Here is a 19160-nt window from a genome sequence, read left to right on the forward strand (position 1 = left end):
CATACACACACACGTACAAACAAAACCATAGGACTGGTTATCATACACGTCTTCCAAAAATATTCTCAACACAGTTTTGTATTGAACTTAATCACTATAAAGGTTGATATCTAATGTGCAAAGAGAACACACTCTCCCTGCCTCACTCCTAACTGCATTTCTATCCTGGGCTTCTGAAGTTAGCAAAAAAAAAAAAAATTCTCCTCATGCATACACACTTGGCAGTGAGCATGCCTCCTGCTTCCCATGAGCTACATACACACACACACAGAGTGAAGCAACACATACAAAGCCAGGGTCAGAACTAGGATGGCAGATTAAGAAATAAGCAAATGAAACACTGTGGCTGTGGATGACAAATGACAGTTACAAAAAAAAAAAAAAAAAAAAAAGCCAGCAGACTTGGCAGAAACACATCACAGTATCTAGAGGGCACATGAGTTCAAACCAGTAATTTCCAGACAGAGTTTTCAACATCTCAGAACTGAGCTTCACATTTATAGAATGAGGTACTTCACTGTGAAGTCACAAGCCTATACATAAAACAAGTACTTCAAGATGGCCTTACTTGCTAATGAACACCACTAAGTGATCTATTTACCCTATGAATACAGTACTACACTACTTTGACACTACAGAAAATATGAGAACCAGTCCATTGCTTTCTACTGAAAATGCCTATCCATATTCACCACACCGATCTTAGGAACAGCTGTTCTGTACGGTTTAAAATAGTAAAACACACAGTAAGCGAAATAAATAGCAAAATCTTTGTTTTCTTTTTTGGAGGAAAGAGTGTGATATTTTCTTTTGCTTTGTTTTCTTTTATTCTATCTTAATTACAGCGGTAACAACAACAACAAGAACCCGGCAAATTAGACACTTCTTTACAAGTTTAGTATAAGAGTTGAGAAATCCTGAATCGTCCAGGCTTAGGTAGAGATCTCTCTTCTTCAGTCTAAAGGTGTGTGTATATATATATATATCACAAACACTGGCTGCTGCTAAAGCATCTTATCACAACCTGTAGTTACAGTGCAATTCGATGGAATGCTGCTTCAAGACCGCAAGCATTCACCCAATGCTTAAATCATAACAAGAAATACTCTTTTTGAATAATTAAACTGTTTTCACAGGATAAAAAAGTACACGCTACTCATACACAAATGCCTCAGATTAAGCAGATTTCATTCAGATCTTTCAGATAAGTTTGTGATGCATGGTTTTATTTTACATGCACACATAATTATGATAGATCTTTTCCATTATGAAAAGCAAGCATTTATGGTGAGAGATCTATACTGGAACTCAAACACTTGCTCCCTGCCCTCTAGAGTTGTTCAATTTTTGCTCTCGACACAAAGTTTGCACTTGCAGGACAAGTACACTGCAGACCCATCAGCTCCTCACTATTCTTCAGCAGTTGCTTCTCCCACGCGAGGTCTCCCAAGAAACGAAGAAGGAAAGAGAGCATGTGTTGGACCCGTGTCCAACGTGAACACCCGGTCAAGTCTGTCGCTTGAAGGTTTTCCCGACCCCGCTTAGCTTTCTCCCACCTCGGCCGGCACTGCCAACTCCCCGATACCCCGAAGGGGCCGCTCGCTCAGCTCCGAGGAAGCAGCAGCCTTCCATGCCCGCGGGCCGCGGCTTTCCCAAAGCAGCACCCAGGGCTGAGCAGGGCCCGGCTCCCCGAGTCATCGTGCTCGGGGAGGGCACGGCAGCCATCAGGGCGCTCCAGGCCCTACCTCGCGCAACCGGACAGCGCGGTCAGCGGCCGCCCGCCCTCCTCCGGCGTTCCGCGGCGCCCGCGACGCAAACGCGGCCCCCGAGGCCCGCGGAGCTGGGTTGGCTCCGGAGCCAGCAGCCCAGGCGGGCGCCATGCTAAAAACCAAAATGGCTGCCCCAGGGAAGGGAGCCCAGCTCAGGCCGTGAGGGGCTGCGCCTCTGCCAGCCCCGTCGCCCGACGACGTCGCTTCGCTCGCCGGACCTCGCTCAGGTACCGCCCCCGTCCCCGGCGACCGGTCCGGCCTCAGAGAGCTGCCGGCCCCGCTCTCCCGGGCAGCCCCGCTCCCGCCGCCCGCGCGCGGCCCTGAGCGCCCCGAGCCGATTCCTGCCCCGCGCGGAGCCCGCCCCGGCCCGTACCTGCAGCTCGGCCCGTTCCACTTCCCAGTGCGCCCGCTCCATCTCGAAGCGAGCCCACTCGTGCTGGATGTAGTGCAGGATCCCCGGGATGGTGTAGTGCTGCGGCCGGGACAGCTCGGCAGGGCCCGCCGCCTCCTGCCCGCCCGGGGCCGCGGGGCCCTGCGGCTGCTGCTGCCCTCCGCCGCCGGCTCCGGCCCCCGCGCAGCCCCCGCCCGGCTGCAGGTTCACGTTGCCTCCGCTCTGCGGCGGGGGCTGCTGCGGCCTCGGCGCGGCCGCCATCCCGCCACCTCCTCCGGCTCCAGGGTGCTCGTCCATTGTCTGCGGGGAGCCCTCCTTCTCGTCCCGCGGCGGGAGCCTGGAACAGGGGCCGGGGAGGGGGCGAGTGGCGCCGGCTAGGACGGGTGGGAGGAGGCGGGCCGAGTACGGGGAGACGGGGGGCCGCGCCGAGCGGTATCCGGGTGTCAGAACAGCGCCGAGCCGCCGCCAGCCGCCATTACAGCCTCCCGGCCGTCGGCCCACCCACCCGCGCCGGGCGGGGAGGGGAAGGGGGAGCGGCGCGGCGCGCGAGGCCTGCCGGGAAGTCGCTCCCCTCTCCTCTCCGCTTCTTCCTCCCGGCCCGTCGAGGCGACGGAGCGCGCGTGCGCCTGTGGGAGGTGAGCGCCGTACCCGGGGGCGGGGGAGCGCGTCCTTCCCGCCGTCGCCGTCGGTGCGGGCGCGTGGCGAGGCGAGGCGGCGGGCGCTTGCTGGGGGGGTTTGTGAAGCCTCTCCGGTTGCGCCTCGCGGGGCAGTGCTCAGGGCTCCCGGAGGCGTTCGGTTTGCTTCACAAGTAGGTGTTTCTAGAATAGGTTGGCTAAGCGTATTCTGGTGGTGCCCCATCTTAACTGTACTGTAACGAAGGTCGTCTTCGTGGTGTAGTGTTTGAGGGGTTTGTGTAATGTTTTTCCTCCGTGATGGGAAGAGCCAGCTGAGCAGTAACCGCACGAGGGTGCTTTCGCGAATGACAGGCGCGTCGTTAGCAGCTGCGGGCTCGGTGTTCGACGGCAGCTGAACACGGGCTGGTGGCAGCGCATGTATGTAGTGCCACCTCCTCTGCTGCACTGCACAGCTCCGAAGTGCAGCGCTTCCGAGTGACCACCACATCCTGTTGGATCTGTAGGCCGCCTCTTCTCGCGTAACAGGGGGATTTGGTTTTGCTTCCCTATAAATACGTGTGTGCTGTATATATGGGCAGGGACATGGACAGTGTCCTTAACGGGCTCATTCTTGACAGTGCTGTAATTGTCTCAAGTGCTGGAAAATAAATCCCGCTTGTCCCAGTGCTGGCGTTTCCTCTCTGCTGACCTCTCCTCAGGTGCACGTTGCTGTTTCAGTTGTTTTACCAGTTCCTATCCGACTTTTCTCCATTAAGTCATTTCCTACCATCATTTCCTCAGTCCTCCCTTTTCCACACTGATCAGCCTGTCTAAATCCAACTCTTCCACCTCAGCAGATCTTTTCATTGTCCCCTGACAGTATCAAATCATTACCAAAAACTGCACCATACCTCACAGCCAGCTTAGCCCTTTGTTTTATTCCAGCCCTTGAGATGTTCCTCATTGCTGAATACCTTGGAGTTGCTGCAGTTTAGCTTCAGTACTATATTCAGAAAGCATTCTGACAACCACATTGCAAAGGAAAACTTTTTTACAGCTTCCTTCCTCCTTGGCTTCCCTAGACCAGTGAGGTTGCTTTTCTTAAAATTCCTGATCTTGAAGTTAAATATGGTGATTTATTTCAAAGCCACGTTGACAAAGTTGTTTCATTTCTAGGTGGATAATAATTTGAACACTAAGACCCAGAATACAAAAATGGTTACTCTTATTGATATGACTTTTGTTAAAACCTTGTCCCCCGTCAGAACAAAATTAGAACATAGATATCAATTGTATGAACTGTCTTCATTTGCTGCATGGCTTTTCACAATGAATTTGTAGCTGGGAAGTTGAGCAGACCAATGTGTACCTCAGAAATGTTTGCCCACCTGCTGTCCCCCCTGCTTGCACTTCTATCACTTGGCTATTTTTAATTCCAGATTAACCTATTTTGTTCTACATTTAGTACAGGCAAAACGCAATTAAAACCTGTGTCCAGAAAATCAACTCATTAACAGAGTTAGTGCAGTGAATTATTGACTTGCAGTTCTGTTTAATTCTTGTCAAAACAAATATATAAAAATATAACCACGTGTTTCTTGCTTGCTAGATTTGATCTCTTAAATATGCTTTAAGTCAGAGTTCTAAAGTGTTGGAGAACTTCGATGTAGCACAATAACTTCTACATCTGTGAATGTTGACTAGAGAGGTTATAATTTGATGGAAATCTAATCTGAATGAGAACTCTGTTGCCTGAGGTCTCAAACTGGGGTTCTGTTTCTTTTTTATAATCTATGTGTCAGAGTATGTATGTACAGATATTGGTGAAATCTTGGTCAAAATAAGCTACTGGAGATGTAATTAAAATTGTTTAAAATGTGTTTTCTATTACTGCATATGAGATCTGCTGGTCTGGCCACACCAGAGATGTAAGACCTCCTTTTATCCACAGAACAGGTATTGCAGGCTTGGCCTCTCTAAGAGGTCTCAGCAAGTATCTGAAAAGACAGGTAGAGGGGTGTGACTCATCAACAGGGACAGTCTGCACTACGGTGCCTCACAAGGTTACACTGCTTAGTGAGCTGGCATCCTGGAAGCACATCTTTCACAGCTTCCATTATGGTGTTTTGAAGCAAACTGGGTGGATTTGAGTTTGAGTACAAAGCTGGAGTTATGTATACAAACACGTGAGAAAAATGAGCCTGCTTAGTGGCAGAAAAATCCAGCATCATCTCACTTTGTGAGCTGGGGGTTGTTAAATCTTCAGCTTATCTATTGGTGTAGAATGAGTTAAAGTTATGGTGTAGGTCATCAACAACTACATACTGCATCAGTCTGCTGCAGTAAGTCACAAGCACCGATCATGATTCCAGTTTTTTCTCACAGATATTTATCTGCAAGAGATACTTTAATGAGGGTGAGATCTAATACAGTGTATAACAATGCATGTGTATCACAGGAGTTACGCTGAGCGTGGTTTATGTGTATGCCAAATTAGCCATACAGAAGAAACCTCTTGTGGAAGAAATAGACAAGCCACTCTGTGGCTCACACTTCGGTACTTTGGAAGGAAAGACCACAATTTCAAGATGTTTTATGTCTTCTCTGTATGGTATTTTTGTGGGTTTGGATTTTGTTTGTTTCTCAGAGTCTCCATGATGTTACAGTGCATCACAGGTACTCGTAGATACAGAAGCAGATACTGTAGGCTATTCTGGACACAATTTCAAATGCACGGCTAACCCTGACAGGGAGAGCTGGGCTTGACAGGCCATCGGGGATCTGGGTAGTCCCCTCCAGTCTTCTATTCTTGAGCCCATTTGTGATGCAGATAGTTGTCCACTGACCTGGAATGAGGCTGCCTATTCATTCCTGACAAACAGCCTTCAGATAGCAACATCTTTTCATAACTAAAATGAGCAAAATAATGGCTCACATCTTGTCACCAATTCTCTTGAAGCACTCAATTCTGTAAGCAGAAAGGCATAGTAATTCATATTGGATTTGAGCATATATGCACTCACACATGCAGGCACGCACATGAGAATGCACAGAAAAGCATGTAGGAGTTGCATTGGAAGAAACAGAACTGTCTTTGTAAGTAGTGCTTGTTGGACATAAAATCTAGTTCCTGAAATACATGGAACTTGATGGAACAATGGAACATTCTCCACTCATCAACATGCACAACTGTGCATACTGTTACACAATATATATATATGTAATTTGACATGTAAATCAGATAGGAAATGTATTCCAGGATTTCTGCAGAAGACTGTGTGCTTTTACTGCCGTTTGTGTGAGAAAAAAATGTTAGAAGCTGTGCTTGAGGCTGGCAATAAAATACTTAGAGAAATAACAGGTGATACTGCAGGTCTCTCCTCTGCAGATGTTAATCACCTACTCTAATACTGTGAATGATGTCTGTCTTTTATGACAGGTGACACATTTGACTACTACCGTGGCTCTGTCTCTGTTACAGCATAATTCATTCATATTTCTATAACGAATCTGGGTAAGAGCATTTGTAAGGATTTAAAAAAATAATAATTTGAGTCTGAAGTATTTTTTGCAGGTAAAATAGTACAGGCCTTATGAAAGAATAAGCAGATACATTAGTCATAATACCAGAAAGGGATTAAACACGTAGGAAGATTAGGTTAACAAAAGAATAATTAGGATTAGGGGCAATCCTGCAATAGGATACATGTACATCAATTCATAAGGTTGTTTTTTTTCTGTTAGATATTCCTTAGTGGTAACTTAGAATACACCAGCTCTCTTCAAGGACAGGGCTGATTCATCTCACTGGCATACTTTTCTTTTTTTTATTCCTTTGAGTATTAAGGCATCTCTTCTTACTGCTCCTCTGTAAATTAAGGCAGCAATACAAAATAGGAAAAAATAGAGCCATACACGAAATGCAGAGAAGATTATATAGGAGTTGCCTTCTCATTTCATCGTAAATGTCAGCCTGAAATGCCACCTGACAGTGAAGATTCCTTAACACACTTCCATCTGGGCCTTTTGTGTCTCAGTTGCCTCATTTGTTCTTTCTCAGAGAATCGTTTCCACTCCCTGAAGAGTGCAAAGCCTGGACAAGCAGTGTGCACTTCAGCAGCGCTTACTGACATCCCTGACTCATCCGTCTGAGGGAACCAACAAGAGGGCACTTCTCTTCTTGACATAAAGAGTCTTCACTCTGTCTAGGAGGTGAGAAAACAGACCGCCAGGGTTGCAAGCAGACTCTATTGTCATCTGTATTGATTCTGGACTCTTGTTCCCTGCAGGTGTCCTACACAAGAGCAGATAAAAAAGGAATTTTCAGAGTAAGAGGGATAAAAGCTTTCTTGCAGATGTATGGTAGTGCAAAGGAAGAGCTCTCCTTGATAGCTGATGCATCCTCTGGTATTTTCTCTTATCTACTCTTCCATTTCAAATATATTACCTGTGTAAATAGCTGTGTGTAGAGGACAGTAAAGGGAAGAAGAGGATTAAAGTTATCTTCTCTAACTGTAAGTCACAATTAAAGCCATTTTTTTCTCCAAGGGCAGTATGTCTGATAGAAAAAATCCAGTCAAAGAATTTTTTTCAAAATATTTTTGGTGAAGATTTCTTTAAGGCAATATTGCTTCTCCCAGGCTGCTTTTCTGAAGTAGGTCTGTATGAACCTGTGTATCAGTGGCAGGATTTTTTCCTTTTATTGTTGACTGACTTTTGTGGGTTTGGTGTATGACTTTTTTCTCAACATATGCCATTTTAAAAAATTTCTAACCAAGGATAAGAAATGCCTGTACAACATCTTCTAATCACTTTTGGTAAAAGTGATACATATTTGAGAATAAGTTTTATTTATTTAATTAGCTCTTACAGTTACAATCTTAGTGTTTCCTCTGGTTTCATTTTCCTTACTGACAATGCTTCTGAAACTGTAGATAACATAAAGTTATCACTGTTCACTTCATTAAGAAACAAATTCTCATTATCGTGTAGATGCATTTAATATAGAAATCTAAACTTTTTTGTTTAGGGAGTAAACCACAGCATGAAGTGATCATTTTCTTCAAATAGCAACGATGTTAACAGAGATGGCTTTTCTTTCAGAAAATAACTAGGTGGATAGTATTAATCAGAAGTAAGCAATAATTGATGTCAGCACAATATGTTGGGACTTTTCCCATCTCTACCATATAAAATTTAGATTTTCTATTTTTTCCCTTTTCTCCAAGATACATGGTTTTTACACAGCTGCATTGTACTCTTCTCTGTTCTCAGGATTTCTGAGATGTTAGGAAAGGGTATTTGCATTATAACTTCTAAGCACCAGGCAAGAAGCAAGTCTTTAAAACTGGAATGAAGAAATAACTTTTGCAGTAGCTGCTGTTTTGCCAATGTGTATGCTTCAAGAACACAAGGGCCAATAAATCCTTGATCCAAGGAGAGTCAGACAGAAAGTGTTACAGTAACCATTTTGTAGCATTGAAGAAAATAGTAAAAAACCTCATTAAAAAAAAAAATATATATATATATATATATATATATATATATGCAGCTTACCTTTTTTTGCCTGCTTTCAATAATATGACAAAAATGCCTGTTTTTGTATGGTAAGCAAATTCTGTGTTCTTTTTGATAGTCTTTTTCATTGTACTTTGTATTTGGCGTATTTATTCTCCGTGTCTGTGCTTCAGTAACATTGTATTAATGTTGGATTGGATTAATACTTATTTAGAGATTAAGCTATTTTAAGTGATTAACACTAACAGATTTCTCCTTAGAAATTTCTCCTAAGCCCCATGTGTAGTTTTTGTAAATTGCAGAGCCTACCTTTCCTTTCCTTCCTTTCCTTTCAGTGCCAGTCTTTCTTGAACGTTTTTTATAACTCCTATGCTTACTGATTTATCTTTTTTTTCCTTCTCTCTCCTCACAGAAATAATCTTATAAATTCCTACATCCTATAGATTCCTACATTCAAATTGACTGCTGAACTCAACAAAAAAAAATGATAAAATTTTTTCTTATGGTGAACAAACAAGGTCAAACTAGGCTCTCCAGGTATTATGAGCATATAGAAATTCATAAGCGGACAATGTTGGAAGCTGAAGTAATCAAAAACTGTCTCTCTCGTTCAAAGGATCAAGTAAGTTTTTTAATTCCCTAGTTGTTTTATTGCACATAAGTAATTCCAGAAACATGGCAGTTTTCTTTGTAGGTCATTATTTCATTTGTACCCACGAAGAACAAAAATGTTTCTTCATAGTGTTCATGTAGATGAGCTGTTATTCTGTACTGAATAAATGTTTCTGTGGAGCTTATAATGATTTTGGAGTTTTCTGTATCACTGTCATAGAAGAGACTTCCTTTGCTTGAAGGAATTCAGAAGTCCAGGAATAATTTATTTTTTCCTGTTACTGCTTCTCTAATAGTGATCTATAGATAGACCCTAGTCTTCTTTGCCAAGAAGGGTGGAGGTATAGCATGGACAGCTCCAATTTTAAACAAAAAACTTGTTAGAGAAGATTCCAAATCACATACTACCTAAAACATAGGGTTTTTGAGTTTTTTTTTAAACATATTTTTCAGCCATCTTGGGCAAAAAAAAATCATTTTTAGGCATTTCTTTCTTTTTTCTTTTTCTTTTATTTTCAAAGTTTTTAAACATTGTGCATGAAAGTGAGAAAACTCAGCTTTTGGAATTTCTGTTAGATTGCTCTTGAGATTTTCATGGCTCACATAATTGAGCTGTTGGTTCTTTAAGAAAAGTACCAAAATTAGCAAAAAAAATTCAAGATCCATTTGGTGAGAAATGTGACTGTGAGTGCTTTTTTTTTTTTTAATTTGTGTTCTGAATTCAGCTTATTTTTCATTAATTGTGTGTCTTGGAACAGTGGTCTTAACACATTTAATTCTAGAAAAAAAATCATACGAAAAACCCATATAAACTGCAGATTCACAGAATTAACAGCAACTGAAGAAATTAACCTCCTCCACCCTGCTTGCAAGAGCATGTCAAAATAGAAAGTAAACCAGAAGAATTAACAGCATGCTGCCATTTCAAGGACTGAGCAAAATCTTAGGAAAAGGTTATTTGTAAAGCTGTGTGTAACAGCACCATCTACTGGCTCCTGACTGGCGGTGAACTGCAAGTGGATTTTTCCCTTGTATTTGACTATCTAGTACACCTAGTATTTATAAGAAGATTGACCATTCGTAAATATGAAAATGATCTTCAGTTGCCTCTTTTGTAAGTGCTTCTTATTGAAAATTTAGAGGGAACAGTGACTGCCCTTGCATTAAAACCTGAACAAATTCTTTCAGTTCTACATGTTCCAGTTTATCCATATAAGAAGCGATACTAAGTTTTCTGTCAATAGATGAAAGGTTTAATTTCAAAGTTACCCCCCTAAACTTATATTAAATCAAAATTACCTGTTGGACACTGGGAAAACCATTTGTTTTTATATGCTTTATATGAAGGAAAGATTAATAATGTTTCAAGCTTAACTGGCAGCTACTAAGTTTGATAAGTTCTGCTTTTGCCTAGTGCTCTTTCATTGAGTATAAGGACTTTAAGTTGGTATACCGACAGTATGCAGCCCTTTTCGTAGTCGTTGGAATCAATGAGACAGAGGTAAGAAATTATATGCAGTCTTTAAATATAAGCTTGTAGTAATCAAAGACAAGAACTCAAGCTTTTTTTCCAGTATGGAATTTGCAGTATATATTAGAGAGCTTCAATTAGACATGACAAAAAATATGTACTTCTTGTAAATAGAAGAGAAGGTTCCAAGGAGTCCTTATAGTGGCCTTCTGGTACCTGAAGGGGGCCTCCAGGAAAGCTGGGGAGGGACTTTTTATAAGGGCAGGTAGCAACAAGACAAGGGGAAATGGCTTTAAACTGGAAGATTAAACTAGTAGATTTAGACTAGATATTAGGAAGAAATTCTTTTCCGTGACCAGTGCTGAAACACTGGAGGGAGGTTGTGGATGCCCCTTCCCTGAAAGCATTCAAAGCCAGGCTGGATGGGTCTTTGAGCAACCCAATCTAGTAGGAGGAGTCTCTCTCTGCCTATAGCAGGGGGGTTGGAACTGGATGATCTTAAAGAACCTTCCAATCTATTCTGTGATTCTATAAATTTAAAATTGTGGGGTGAGGTTTGTTAACAAATATCAGCATTGCAGGCAGCTCAGTTGTCTCCTGTGTAGTGAATTCCCAGCTGCTCCCTGTTTTCAGCTTCCTTGGACAAAGGAAGAAAATCCATACATTACCTAGAAAGATGCTATTTTATTTTTAAAACAAAAGGAAAAAAAAAAAGTATCTGACTGAAAATTACTACGTACTGTTGCTTAATAAGCCTTGAGGACTGAGTCTGAACTGAAGTGTTCACAGTGATTTACAGTTCTTGAAAATTAATTTTAAGCTTACACCTGAAGACATTAATTTGTTTATAACTTACTTTCAGAATGAGATGGCAGTATATGAACTAATTCATAATTTTGTGGAGGTTCTGGACAAATACTTCAGCAGAGTGGTGAGTGAGACTTTGAATCTACTGTGATATATTTCTTCTTCAATGCTCTAGAGAATGTCTTTTCAGGGGAAGAATTTATTTTTTTTTTAATATTCATATATCACTGTGAAAACAGCAGCATAATGTTACTACTGTTTAAAAAAAAAAAAAAAAAAAAAAAGGAGAAAAAAATTATTAAGAGTATTAGTTGATTTTTCAGACAAGTAAAAGCATGCATGGTCTATTTATCATCAGACAAGGAATACCAGAAATGTTTCTGAGAGAAAAGCATGTTCTTATATGCTTATACTCAGGGATTTCTTTAGCTCATTGCTCTCAAAATAGCCACTGGCATTTTATATTCCAAAAGTGTTTTTTTTTTTTTCTTTTCTTTTTTTTTTTTTTTTAAAGCAGTTTAGGACTATGTTCCTACATCGTTACAAAAGCAGTTGTACCAGATAGCCTCTGTAGAATGATGGCACAAGAACATTCTGGCTCTTGAGATTTCATTTGCTCTATCCCTCTCATTTTGTTCAGTGAGAGTAACGACAGCTCCCTACTTAATGCTTACACTGTCTTCATCACGACTTCAGTAGGAACACAGTCCTAAACTGCTATTAATTACAGTTCTGGCACTATTTAATACAGAATTTGTAATAATCTCATTTTAAACAAATTTGAGTTGAATAATATTTAAGCATAATTTTAGATTGGCTTTATTAAAGTGTGGTGGATACAATTTCCTCCGTAGGCCATCAGTCTGAGAGTATTACATTGGTAATTACAAGAGAGCATCACACAGTGTTTATGGTGCTTATGTAGTAGATCCAAAGTAGACATGGCAGATCTTCCTGTATGAATTCAATGGCATGACTGAAAAAGTCTCCTAAACTCTTCACCATTTAAAAAGTTTCCATGCCATTCTTTGTGTTCTATTTTCAACTGCATATAACATGGTAGAACACTGAAGAAGGTGGCCATAATTCTAGTTAGGGTTTCTGTCAGTAACCACAGAGCAAAAAATATTTTGAGTTTGTACAGTTATGGATTAATGTTTAGGATTTGCATGATTTTAGAGGACCAAATTATGACAACAATAGAAACAAAACTCTGGAAAAGGAAATAGCATCTGTTCTCTAGAATGACACTTCATCTATTAATTTTTAGGTTTGTGAGTATTAAATATTTTCACACTTTGTTTTTGTCTGATGCAGTTTACAGAGCTTGAATTAAAATATAAGCACAAATATTAACAGAACGAACTGTGAGTGCTATGATATGTAATTCTGAATCATCTTCACATCCATTATAGCTGCTCAGGAAGAATGATGCATACTGTTTAGAATACACACTCCAATGTTTTCAACTGCTTTTTAATACTAAGTTCAAACTGATTAGACTTCTTAAAATAGAGTTTTGTGATGAATAAAAATCTCTAACCAAAGGATGGCATGGTTACTCACTGCAGACCAGTCTGATTTAGAGCATCCTTGGACCACAGAAGAAGTTGTACTTCTATCAGTGAAAACTAACTAAAATTCCAGGGCTAGTCTATGAATGGTGGAATCCATACCAACAAATATAGTAAATTCCCTTAGTAGCAGATAAAAATATTCTGTGGGAACATTTTTATTTCATCAGAGACTGGGGAAGTTCAACTCTAAGTGTGTGGGATCTGAGGCTGTGACTAATTGTTTCTAAATTTAAACATTTAGCTGAAGCACCCAAGTTAGATGTCTGGTCATCCTATGCTCCCATTACAGGGACAAACAAGTATCTCTAGAAAGTGAGTCATGTCTCAAGTTTGCTGAGACAACTGCTGAAGATACCCATCTCATGTGCTGAGTGTAGAGAGACCACAAGGGCTGCTAGCTCAGACACTTCACTTAAATGAAGTTGGTTGGGCTGAAGCAATAGCTGTACGTGGTAGAGGTCCAGTGCATAGAGTTCTGTCTGTCCTAATGTGTGCTGCACAGCTGCCACCACCATGGGCATACACTCATGTTTTTATAAAAATTATAAACTTTGCATTGCCATCTTGTTTTTGCAGAGGAAGAAAGATTATAGGGCTGAAGATGCCATAAGCAGAGGTGCTGTTTTTCTGCCTATTCTCTGCGACAGCACTGCATCTATTCTCATTTTCACTTGTGACTTTAATGGGTTGGTTTTTTCTTAAGTAAAATTTTCAGAAGCTTAGCTTTTGTTAGAGGTAGGTAATACATCAAATGCAAAGGAGCAGTGCAGTAAAGAGCACAGAACTGTGCAGTCCATAGAAGAATATTAATCAGCCTAATTTTTTTAATCTCTATTTTGAAGACTTTATCATCTGAAGGGATATGTAACATTCGGTGACTATGAGATGAAAATCAGACCGTGATTCATGTTTATCTCTCTTTCTTTCAGAGTGAATTAGATGTATCCTTTTTGGTATCAGAAAGCCATTTGTTTACCTCTTTTTGGTGTATATTCTAGCAGTCAATGATACACTTGAGTTTACCTTTAACGGAAATAGGTAACATTTGTGCTTTTTGTGTGTGTGTGTGTTTGTTTTTTGGTTTTGTTTTTAATTAAGCAGTTTTGTTAGTTGAATAAACAAGTTGTCCCAGTGATGCTTCTTCCTAATGTGTTAATATCACTATATAAGCCTCTCTTTCATGTATTAAATAAGTGGGTGGAATTTCAAGTAGCTCTAAAACCACAGCTTAGGTAGCATAGGAGCTACTTTCCTGGTGTGATTATCACAAAAGATAAAAATGGAAGTGTTATTGCAGCAGCTTTGTGGGGAACAACTTGCTGCTAAGTGTGAAAGTTTTACAAAATTACAAAAAGCTGACTTTTGTGTTGCTTGGACTGGTGAAGCAGTGCTTACTTGAACACATAAGTAACATACAAGAGGAAACATATTTACATTCTCCTTGTGGGAGGAAGAAGGAGCATTCTCTAGAACCAAGTATTTGAAGAATGCTTAGATCCAAAAAAGAACATTACATTCCATTGCAGCTAGCTGTTTCTTCCAGGATAGAAAAAAAGCTTTGATACAGGGAATACTTTATGTGAGTCAAGTGTATTCTTCTGTCCACTTTTAGAACATGGCACACATACTTAAAAAATTGAATTATGAATTTATATTGACAATTTTTAAGGAAACAAGTTAGTAAACTGTAAAATAAGTGGATGAAATGGAAACTCACATGGATTAGCTTAAAACTGTTCATTAAGGAAAAGTTTCTCTCTAGGGTCGTAATGTTAGGGAATGTGCTCACAGAAGATCGGCCACCTTACAGACTTCCAGAGAATTTATCCCGGAGTATCAACTGCTGTTAGATAGGCTAGAAATTACCTAATGCAAACATCTGAAAAGATAAAATGACAATACATGGTATTGCTTGAATCTAGATTAAGAGAAGAAAAAAAAAACAAAAAACAAAAACAGCAGCTTCAACTAACCTTTAGATGAATGAAGATGAAGGTGAATGATCCAGACAGAAATCAAAGTTCTTTAATACTGTATATTCAGTAGCAAAGCACATACATACTCGCGCTATAATCTATACAGATTCTGTTTGTGCTCCTGGGTGTGGTACCTGATCACAAAGTGTTGGTTGTACTTTGTAATTTTCAAGCTTTGTCTTGAGCTTGTACACACCCTCAATTACTTGCCTGGAATATCCTGAGATATCTCAAAATGTTTCCATATGACTTGAATGTGCATTTTTCCCTCCCTTCTTCCCCACTTCACTATTTGCCTCTAAGTTGTCTCAGGGAAGGAGACACAGGATTATGTCACATGTATCTCCTTTTGGTATGTGTGCCACAGAAGAACTCCTAGTGAGACTAAAAAGTACTGTTAAGGTATTTCATAATGGCAGCTCTTGGAGTTACCAATAGCCAGCAGAACATTTAAATACCAATTTTAGTAGGTGCCATTACCTCTACTGCCAATCTAATGGCCAAAACTGTACTTACTATTCTTACAGGAAGCAGGACTATAAATGAAAAGCTCTGGGTGATGTACATGTCAGTACACACCATATATAGCTTTTCCTGTTGCCAGCTGCTCAAACTGGCTTGCTCTGGTGATTTTCAGCTGGGTGTGGAGCTATGACTTCAGGGCTTTAAACCCTGAAATTTGGGGTGAATTGCCAAACAAGTGACAGGTGGAGAGGATGAGTGTTGCTGAAAATCAGAGACATCTCTCACTGGGCAGGGCAGGCAGACTTGAATGGCGAAGCAGTGTTTTATGTCAAGATGTAACAGCAGAGAAGAGTCATAAGTCTTACAGGAAGGGGAAAAAAGCCAAGATTATTCACTGTGCAAGTCTGACTGTTTGCCAAGAACAGCATGGTAAAGTGAGGTGTGAACACAACTGAAGAAGGAAGCCTATGTTTGGTTGAGAGGAGGGGGTGAGTGATGCCACTCTGGGGGAACTGTAGTGTTGTTATCACTGAAGTTAGTAGACTGCAAAAATTAAAAGCCAGCAGGAGTTAGCTTTATTGCCTGTTGAAACTTGAATGGAATGTTATCTAGCTTTGTAACAGATCCTCCCTGCCCTATGTAGGTCAGTGTCACAGTTGATCAAAACGGGAATGGAACTCTCCCTAAAAATTCTCACATCACAGTAATAAGGAAGCCATAACTAATCAGAATAAAACATTTGTGAGAAGATCAATTTGCGTGAAAAGTGGAATATAGGAAAAAGAATATTTAAGTCTTCACTCTGCCAAGGAAAGCAAAAAAAGACCACAAAAACCTTTGGCTCTGAAACTGAAATTGTTCATGTTTTAAGGACAGTACTGTTCCTCAGTATTGAAAGGCTTGAGTCTGATATTTAGAAGCAACTTTGCCTACAGTCAAATTCAGAAAGAGGTCCGGAATTTAAATACAACCTAAAATTAAGTTAGGTGGTTAAATTTGCCAAATTGGAAACTATTTGATGAACCACGGACGTATTAAAGCACGATCACTTTTTGAGACAAATGGTAAGTAACATTAAGGAAACAAATATCCATTGTTATGGATAAATTTCAGATAACATGAAGGTATGCATTCAGTTTCAGATTATCTTCCTTTACTTGAATGTTAGATTGTAAATATCTTTCAGAAAGCGTGTAAATTAAATACAAGCCATTTAGTTTTAGCCTTCTTCAAGATTTATTACTAGATTAATGCATTAACTTTTTGAATCACATTACTCTTAAGAAGCTATTTTCAAGAAAACTAAATAACGTCAACAATTCATGGCAAGGAAAATTATACTTGAGAATCAGATTTTAAGAATTTAGGAATTCAAATTGTTTGATTAGTTTGATTAGAAGAAATACAGGACATTGGCATCTTCACATTCAAATCATTATCCCTTGATAATATTTTATATTTATGCAATAAATGGTTCTCAGGCCAACAGTAAAATTAATCACCAGTGTCTACATTCAAGCTTACTTTTCTTTTAATTCTGTGTTGTAATAGTGCAAGATGTAACCCTAACCCTAGTACCAACTTCAGATATCTCCAGTGCTGGCCCATGAAAAGCATTGGCTGACCTGTCTCCTTACAAATAGACAACTAACTAGCACACTTTAATACCTACTTTGTAAATTTTTCTTTTTTTAGATTTTTCTTTGAATTTTTTTTAATGTAGTTCAAAATATACTTAACCTGTAACGTTTCTAGATCATGTTCAATTTGGATAGAGTGCACATCATACTGGATGAAATGGTGCTAAATGGCTGCATTGTGGAAACAAACCCCAGCAGAATTCTTGCGCCGCTGTTTGTGCTCGACAAAGTGGCGGAGAGCTAGGAAGATGCAAGACAGACTGAGGCATTTAACAAAAGATGGTGAAATCCTCTAAAGCATACCAACAAGCAATCCTCTCATTTTGCAAGACCAACTCGTGCAATATTTAAATCAGCTGAAAAATATTTCCTGCTTCTCCTGTACCCTGAAAAAGACACAGAACCACAAAGTGGAAACTTTATTTTCAGACTTGCTAAGGACACAGCAGAAGCCTTTCTAGAAAAAGAAGCTTCTCAAGAATTGTTTTTTCTTTCAAACAAACTAAGAATAAAGCAATGGAAACTTACTTGTGACTTTGTGTAGGTATTGCTCTGAATCACGTAGCATTCTGCCAGACCTAGAAAGACAGAAAATATGGAAAAACAATTTCAAACTAACTTTCAGAGACACTTCTTAAAACAACAATATGATTTTTTATTTTCATTTGTAAGTACACTGTGTGTAAAAGTTCGGTAACTTTTATGACCATCTTTAAACTAGATTCAGCCTTAGTAAAAAAGCTGGTTGTCTTGACCACAGAGATCCTCTGATTTTGGTTACAAAATACATTTAAATAACATAAGTGTAGATGTATGTAAGATTCCTGCATGCTGTGTGAAGTTGTAACTAGAAGTTACACTTAAATAGTTTATTAATGTTATAATAAGTAAAATCAAAAGGTTTGATATTTTATAATACACATTTGCTTCATAAATCACACAGCATCTTTTTCATTTTGGAACACCACTGTTAAGTGTTTTGTTTTCTCCCCTATTATTCCCATCCATCATGATTAAAGTCTATAGAAGATGATCAAGAAGAAACATGCACATCTCTCAAAACATTTATGTAACAAATCAAGTCTGCAGTAGGAAGTAGCTTACAGTAACTTCTAATCACAAGGCATACAAAAATATCCATTTGCATCCAAATGCTACATTCCTTAAATCGCTGAAGTCACCAATTACTTTAATTTACCTTTCTAGAACGAAGTTATCAGGTTCCTTCTTTGTGACGCCCAAGCCAGTGCTAGGTGCAACAGAAAGTACTGTGAGAGCACTGTGTTTGAAAGCACGTTGACAGCTGCAGAATGGTAAGCTGCAGAATTAAATTGTACAGAAAACAAGGCCTGGTGAAGTGTAGTGGAGAAGCGTTTACAGCTTACAACTTCCAACTTCTCTTCCTACCAGCCAGGAAACCTCAGCATCCTGAGAAACAGGTGGCATTCAAACTTCTCAAACTGAAGACAACACAGAGTATAGGCATTTCTTGCAAACTATCACACAAACTTCCAGTTAAGGTTAGTATGTTGATCTCTAAAATTATACATACAGTGCCAGCAGACTGCAGCCTAGTCCTGTATCTCAGCAGGTTGCCAACATAAATATTCCTTCCCAATTCAAGACAATGCTACAATTAAATACATTTTAAAAATACATACAGAACTATTTCCTTTCCTTTAATTGACAATGAAAATACTTAACAGTGATGAAAGCAGAAAACCCACAAAGTATCCATCCATAAAAAACTAACTATATGGGGAAAACTTGCTAGGTTCAGCATGAAATCCAAATTCTAATACCTGATCCTTAGGCCAGTATTTGAGGCAGAATCTTTCAGCAAGCCTTTCCTCAGGAGCAAGAACAATTACCAAAGAGAGCTGGCACAGAACAAAACATACCATGCAGACAGATAGAACTAAAGTTTTTCCTTTTGAAAAGTGAGCATTAAAATATGTTTAAAAGACACATTACTTTAAATGACATCTTATTTGCTTTGCCTTGCCATGAGCTGCTTTCTGCCAATAAACATCTCACCACATGACAAAACCAAGATAGGCGCTCCACCTCAAGTAAAGCAGAACCTGCCACAACATGGGAACCAGTTTTCATTCCAATGTAATAAGGAATTAAAATCTCAGACCATAGGCCCACTGAAAAGCACCAAACCCTGCCACATGCAAACTTATCACTGCCAGTTGCACTGTGTAATGTTGAGAGTTGAGTACACAGATGAGTTGATGACATTAACTATTGCCTTGGATTTCTTTTAAACCATGACAAAAGTATGGCCTCTTGTTCAAAACACATACGTAGATTTA

At 39.9% G+C, this 19160-nt stretch overlaps 2 protein-coding genes across 14 annotated transcripts in view; one reads left to right on the plus strand and one right to left on the minus strand.

The window, feature by feature from the left end:
* The window catches only part of STRN3 (striatin 3), a 56039-nt gene extending 53386 nt beyond the window's left edge, over positions 1–2653 (minus strand). For 2 of the 4 annotated variants that reach the window (XM_052694697.1, XM_052694698.1), the window contains exon 1: positions 2143–2652. In XM_052694697.1, the coding sequence (XP_052550657.1) occupies positions 2143–2457 (315 nt within the window). In that variant the 5' untranslated portion in view covers positions 2458–2652. Of the gene's footprint in view, positions 1–2142 lie in introns of all 4 variants that reach the window. The other 2 variants (XM_052694696.1, XM_052694699.1) reach the window with 2 other exon arrangements.
* AP4S1 (adaptor related protein complex 4 subunit sigma 1) lies at positions 1855–17366 on the plus strand. 10 transcript variants are annotated; one of them, XM_052694714.1, is made up of 9 exons: positions 2665–2795; positions 6835–6986; positions 7064–7288; positions 7804–7908; positions 8704–8913; positions 10318–10404; positions 11237–11305; positions 13688–13711; positions 16955–17366. In XM_052694714.1, the coding sequence occupies exons 5-9, from the start codon at positions 8776–8778 to the stop codon at positions 17081–17083; spliced, it is 447 nt and encodes a 148-aa protein (XP_052550674.1). In that variant the 5' UTR covers positions 2665–2795; positions 6835–6986; positions 7064–7288; positions 7804–7908; positions 8704–8775; the 3' UTR covers positions 17084–17366. The 10 variants fall into 10 exon arrangements, with proteins under 10 accessions (XP_052550671.1, XP_052550674.1, XP_052550675.1 ...); XM_052694715.1 differs by having other exon boundaries at positions 7064–7181; XM_052694711.1 differs by lacking the exons at positions 2665–2795; positions 7804–7908 and adding an exon at positions 1855–1996 and having other exon boundaries at positions 7064–7181.
* The last annotated feature ends 1794 nt before the right edge of the window (positions 17367–19160 follow it).

The sequence above is a fragment of the Tympanuchus pallidicinctus genome, unplaced genomic scaffold (assembly GCF_026119805.1).
Source record: "Tympanuchus pallidicinctus isolate F22 unplaced genomic scaffold, pur_lepc_1.0 scaffold3, whole genome shotgun sequence".
Classification (NCBI taxonomy): Eukaryota; Metazoa; Chordata; class Aves; order Galliformes; family Phasianidae; genus Tympanuchus; species Tympanuchus pallidicinctus.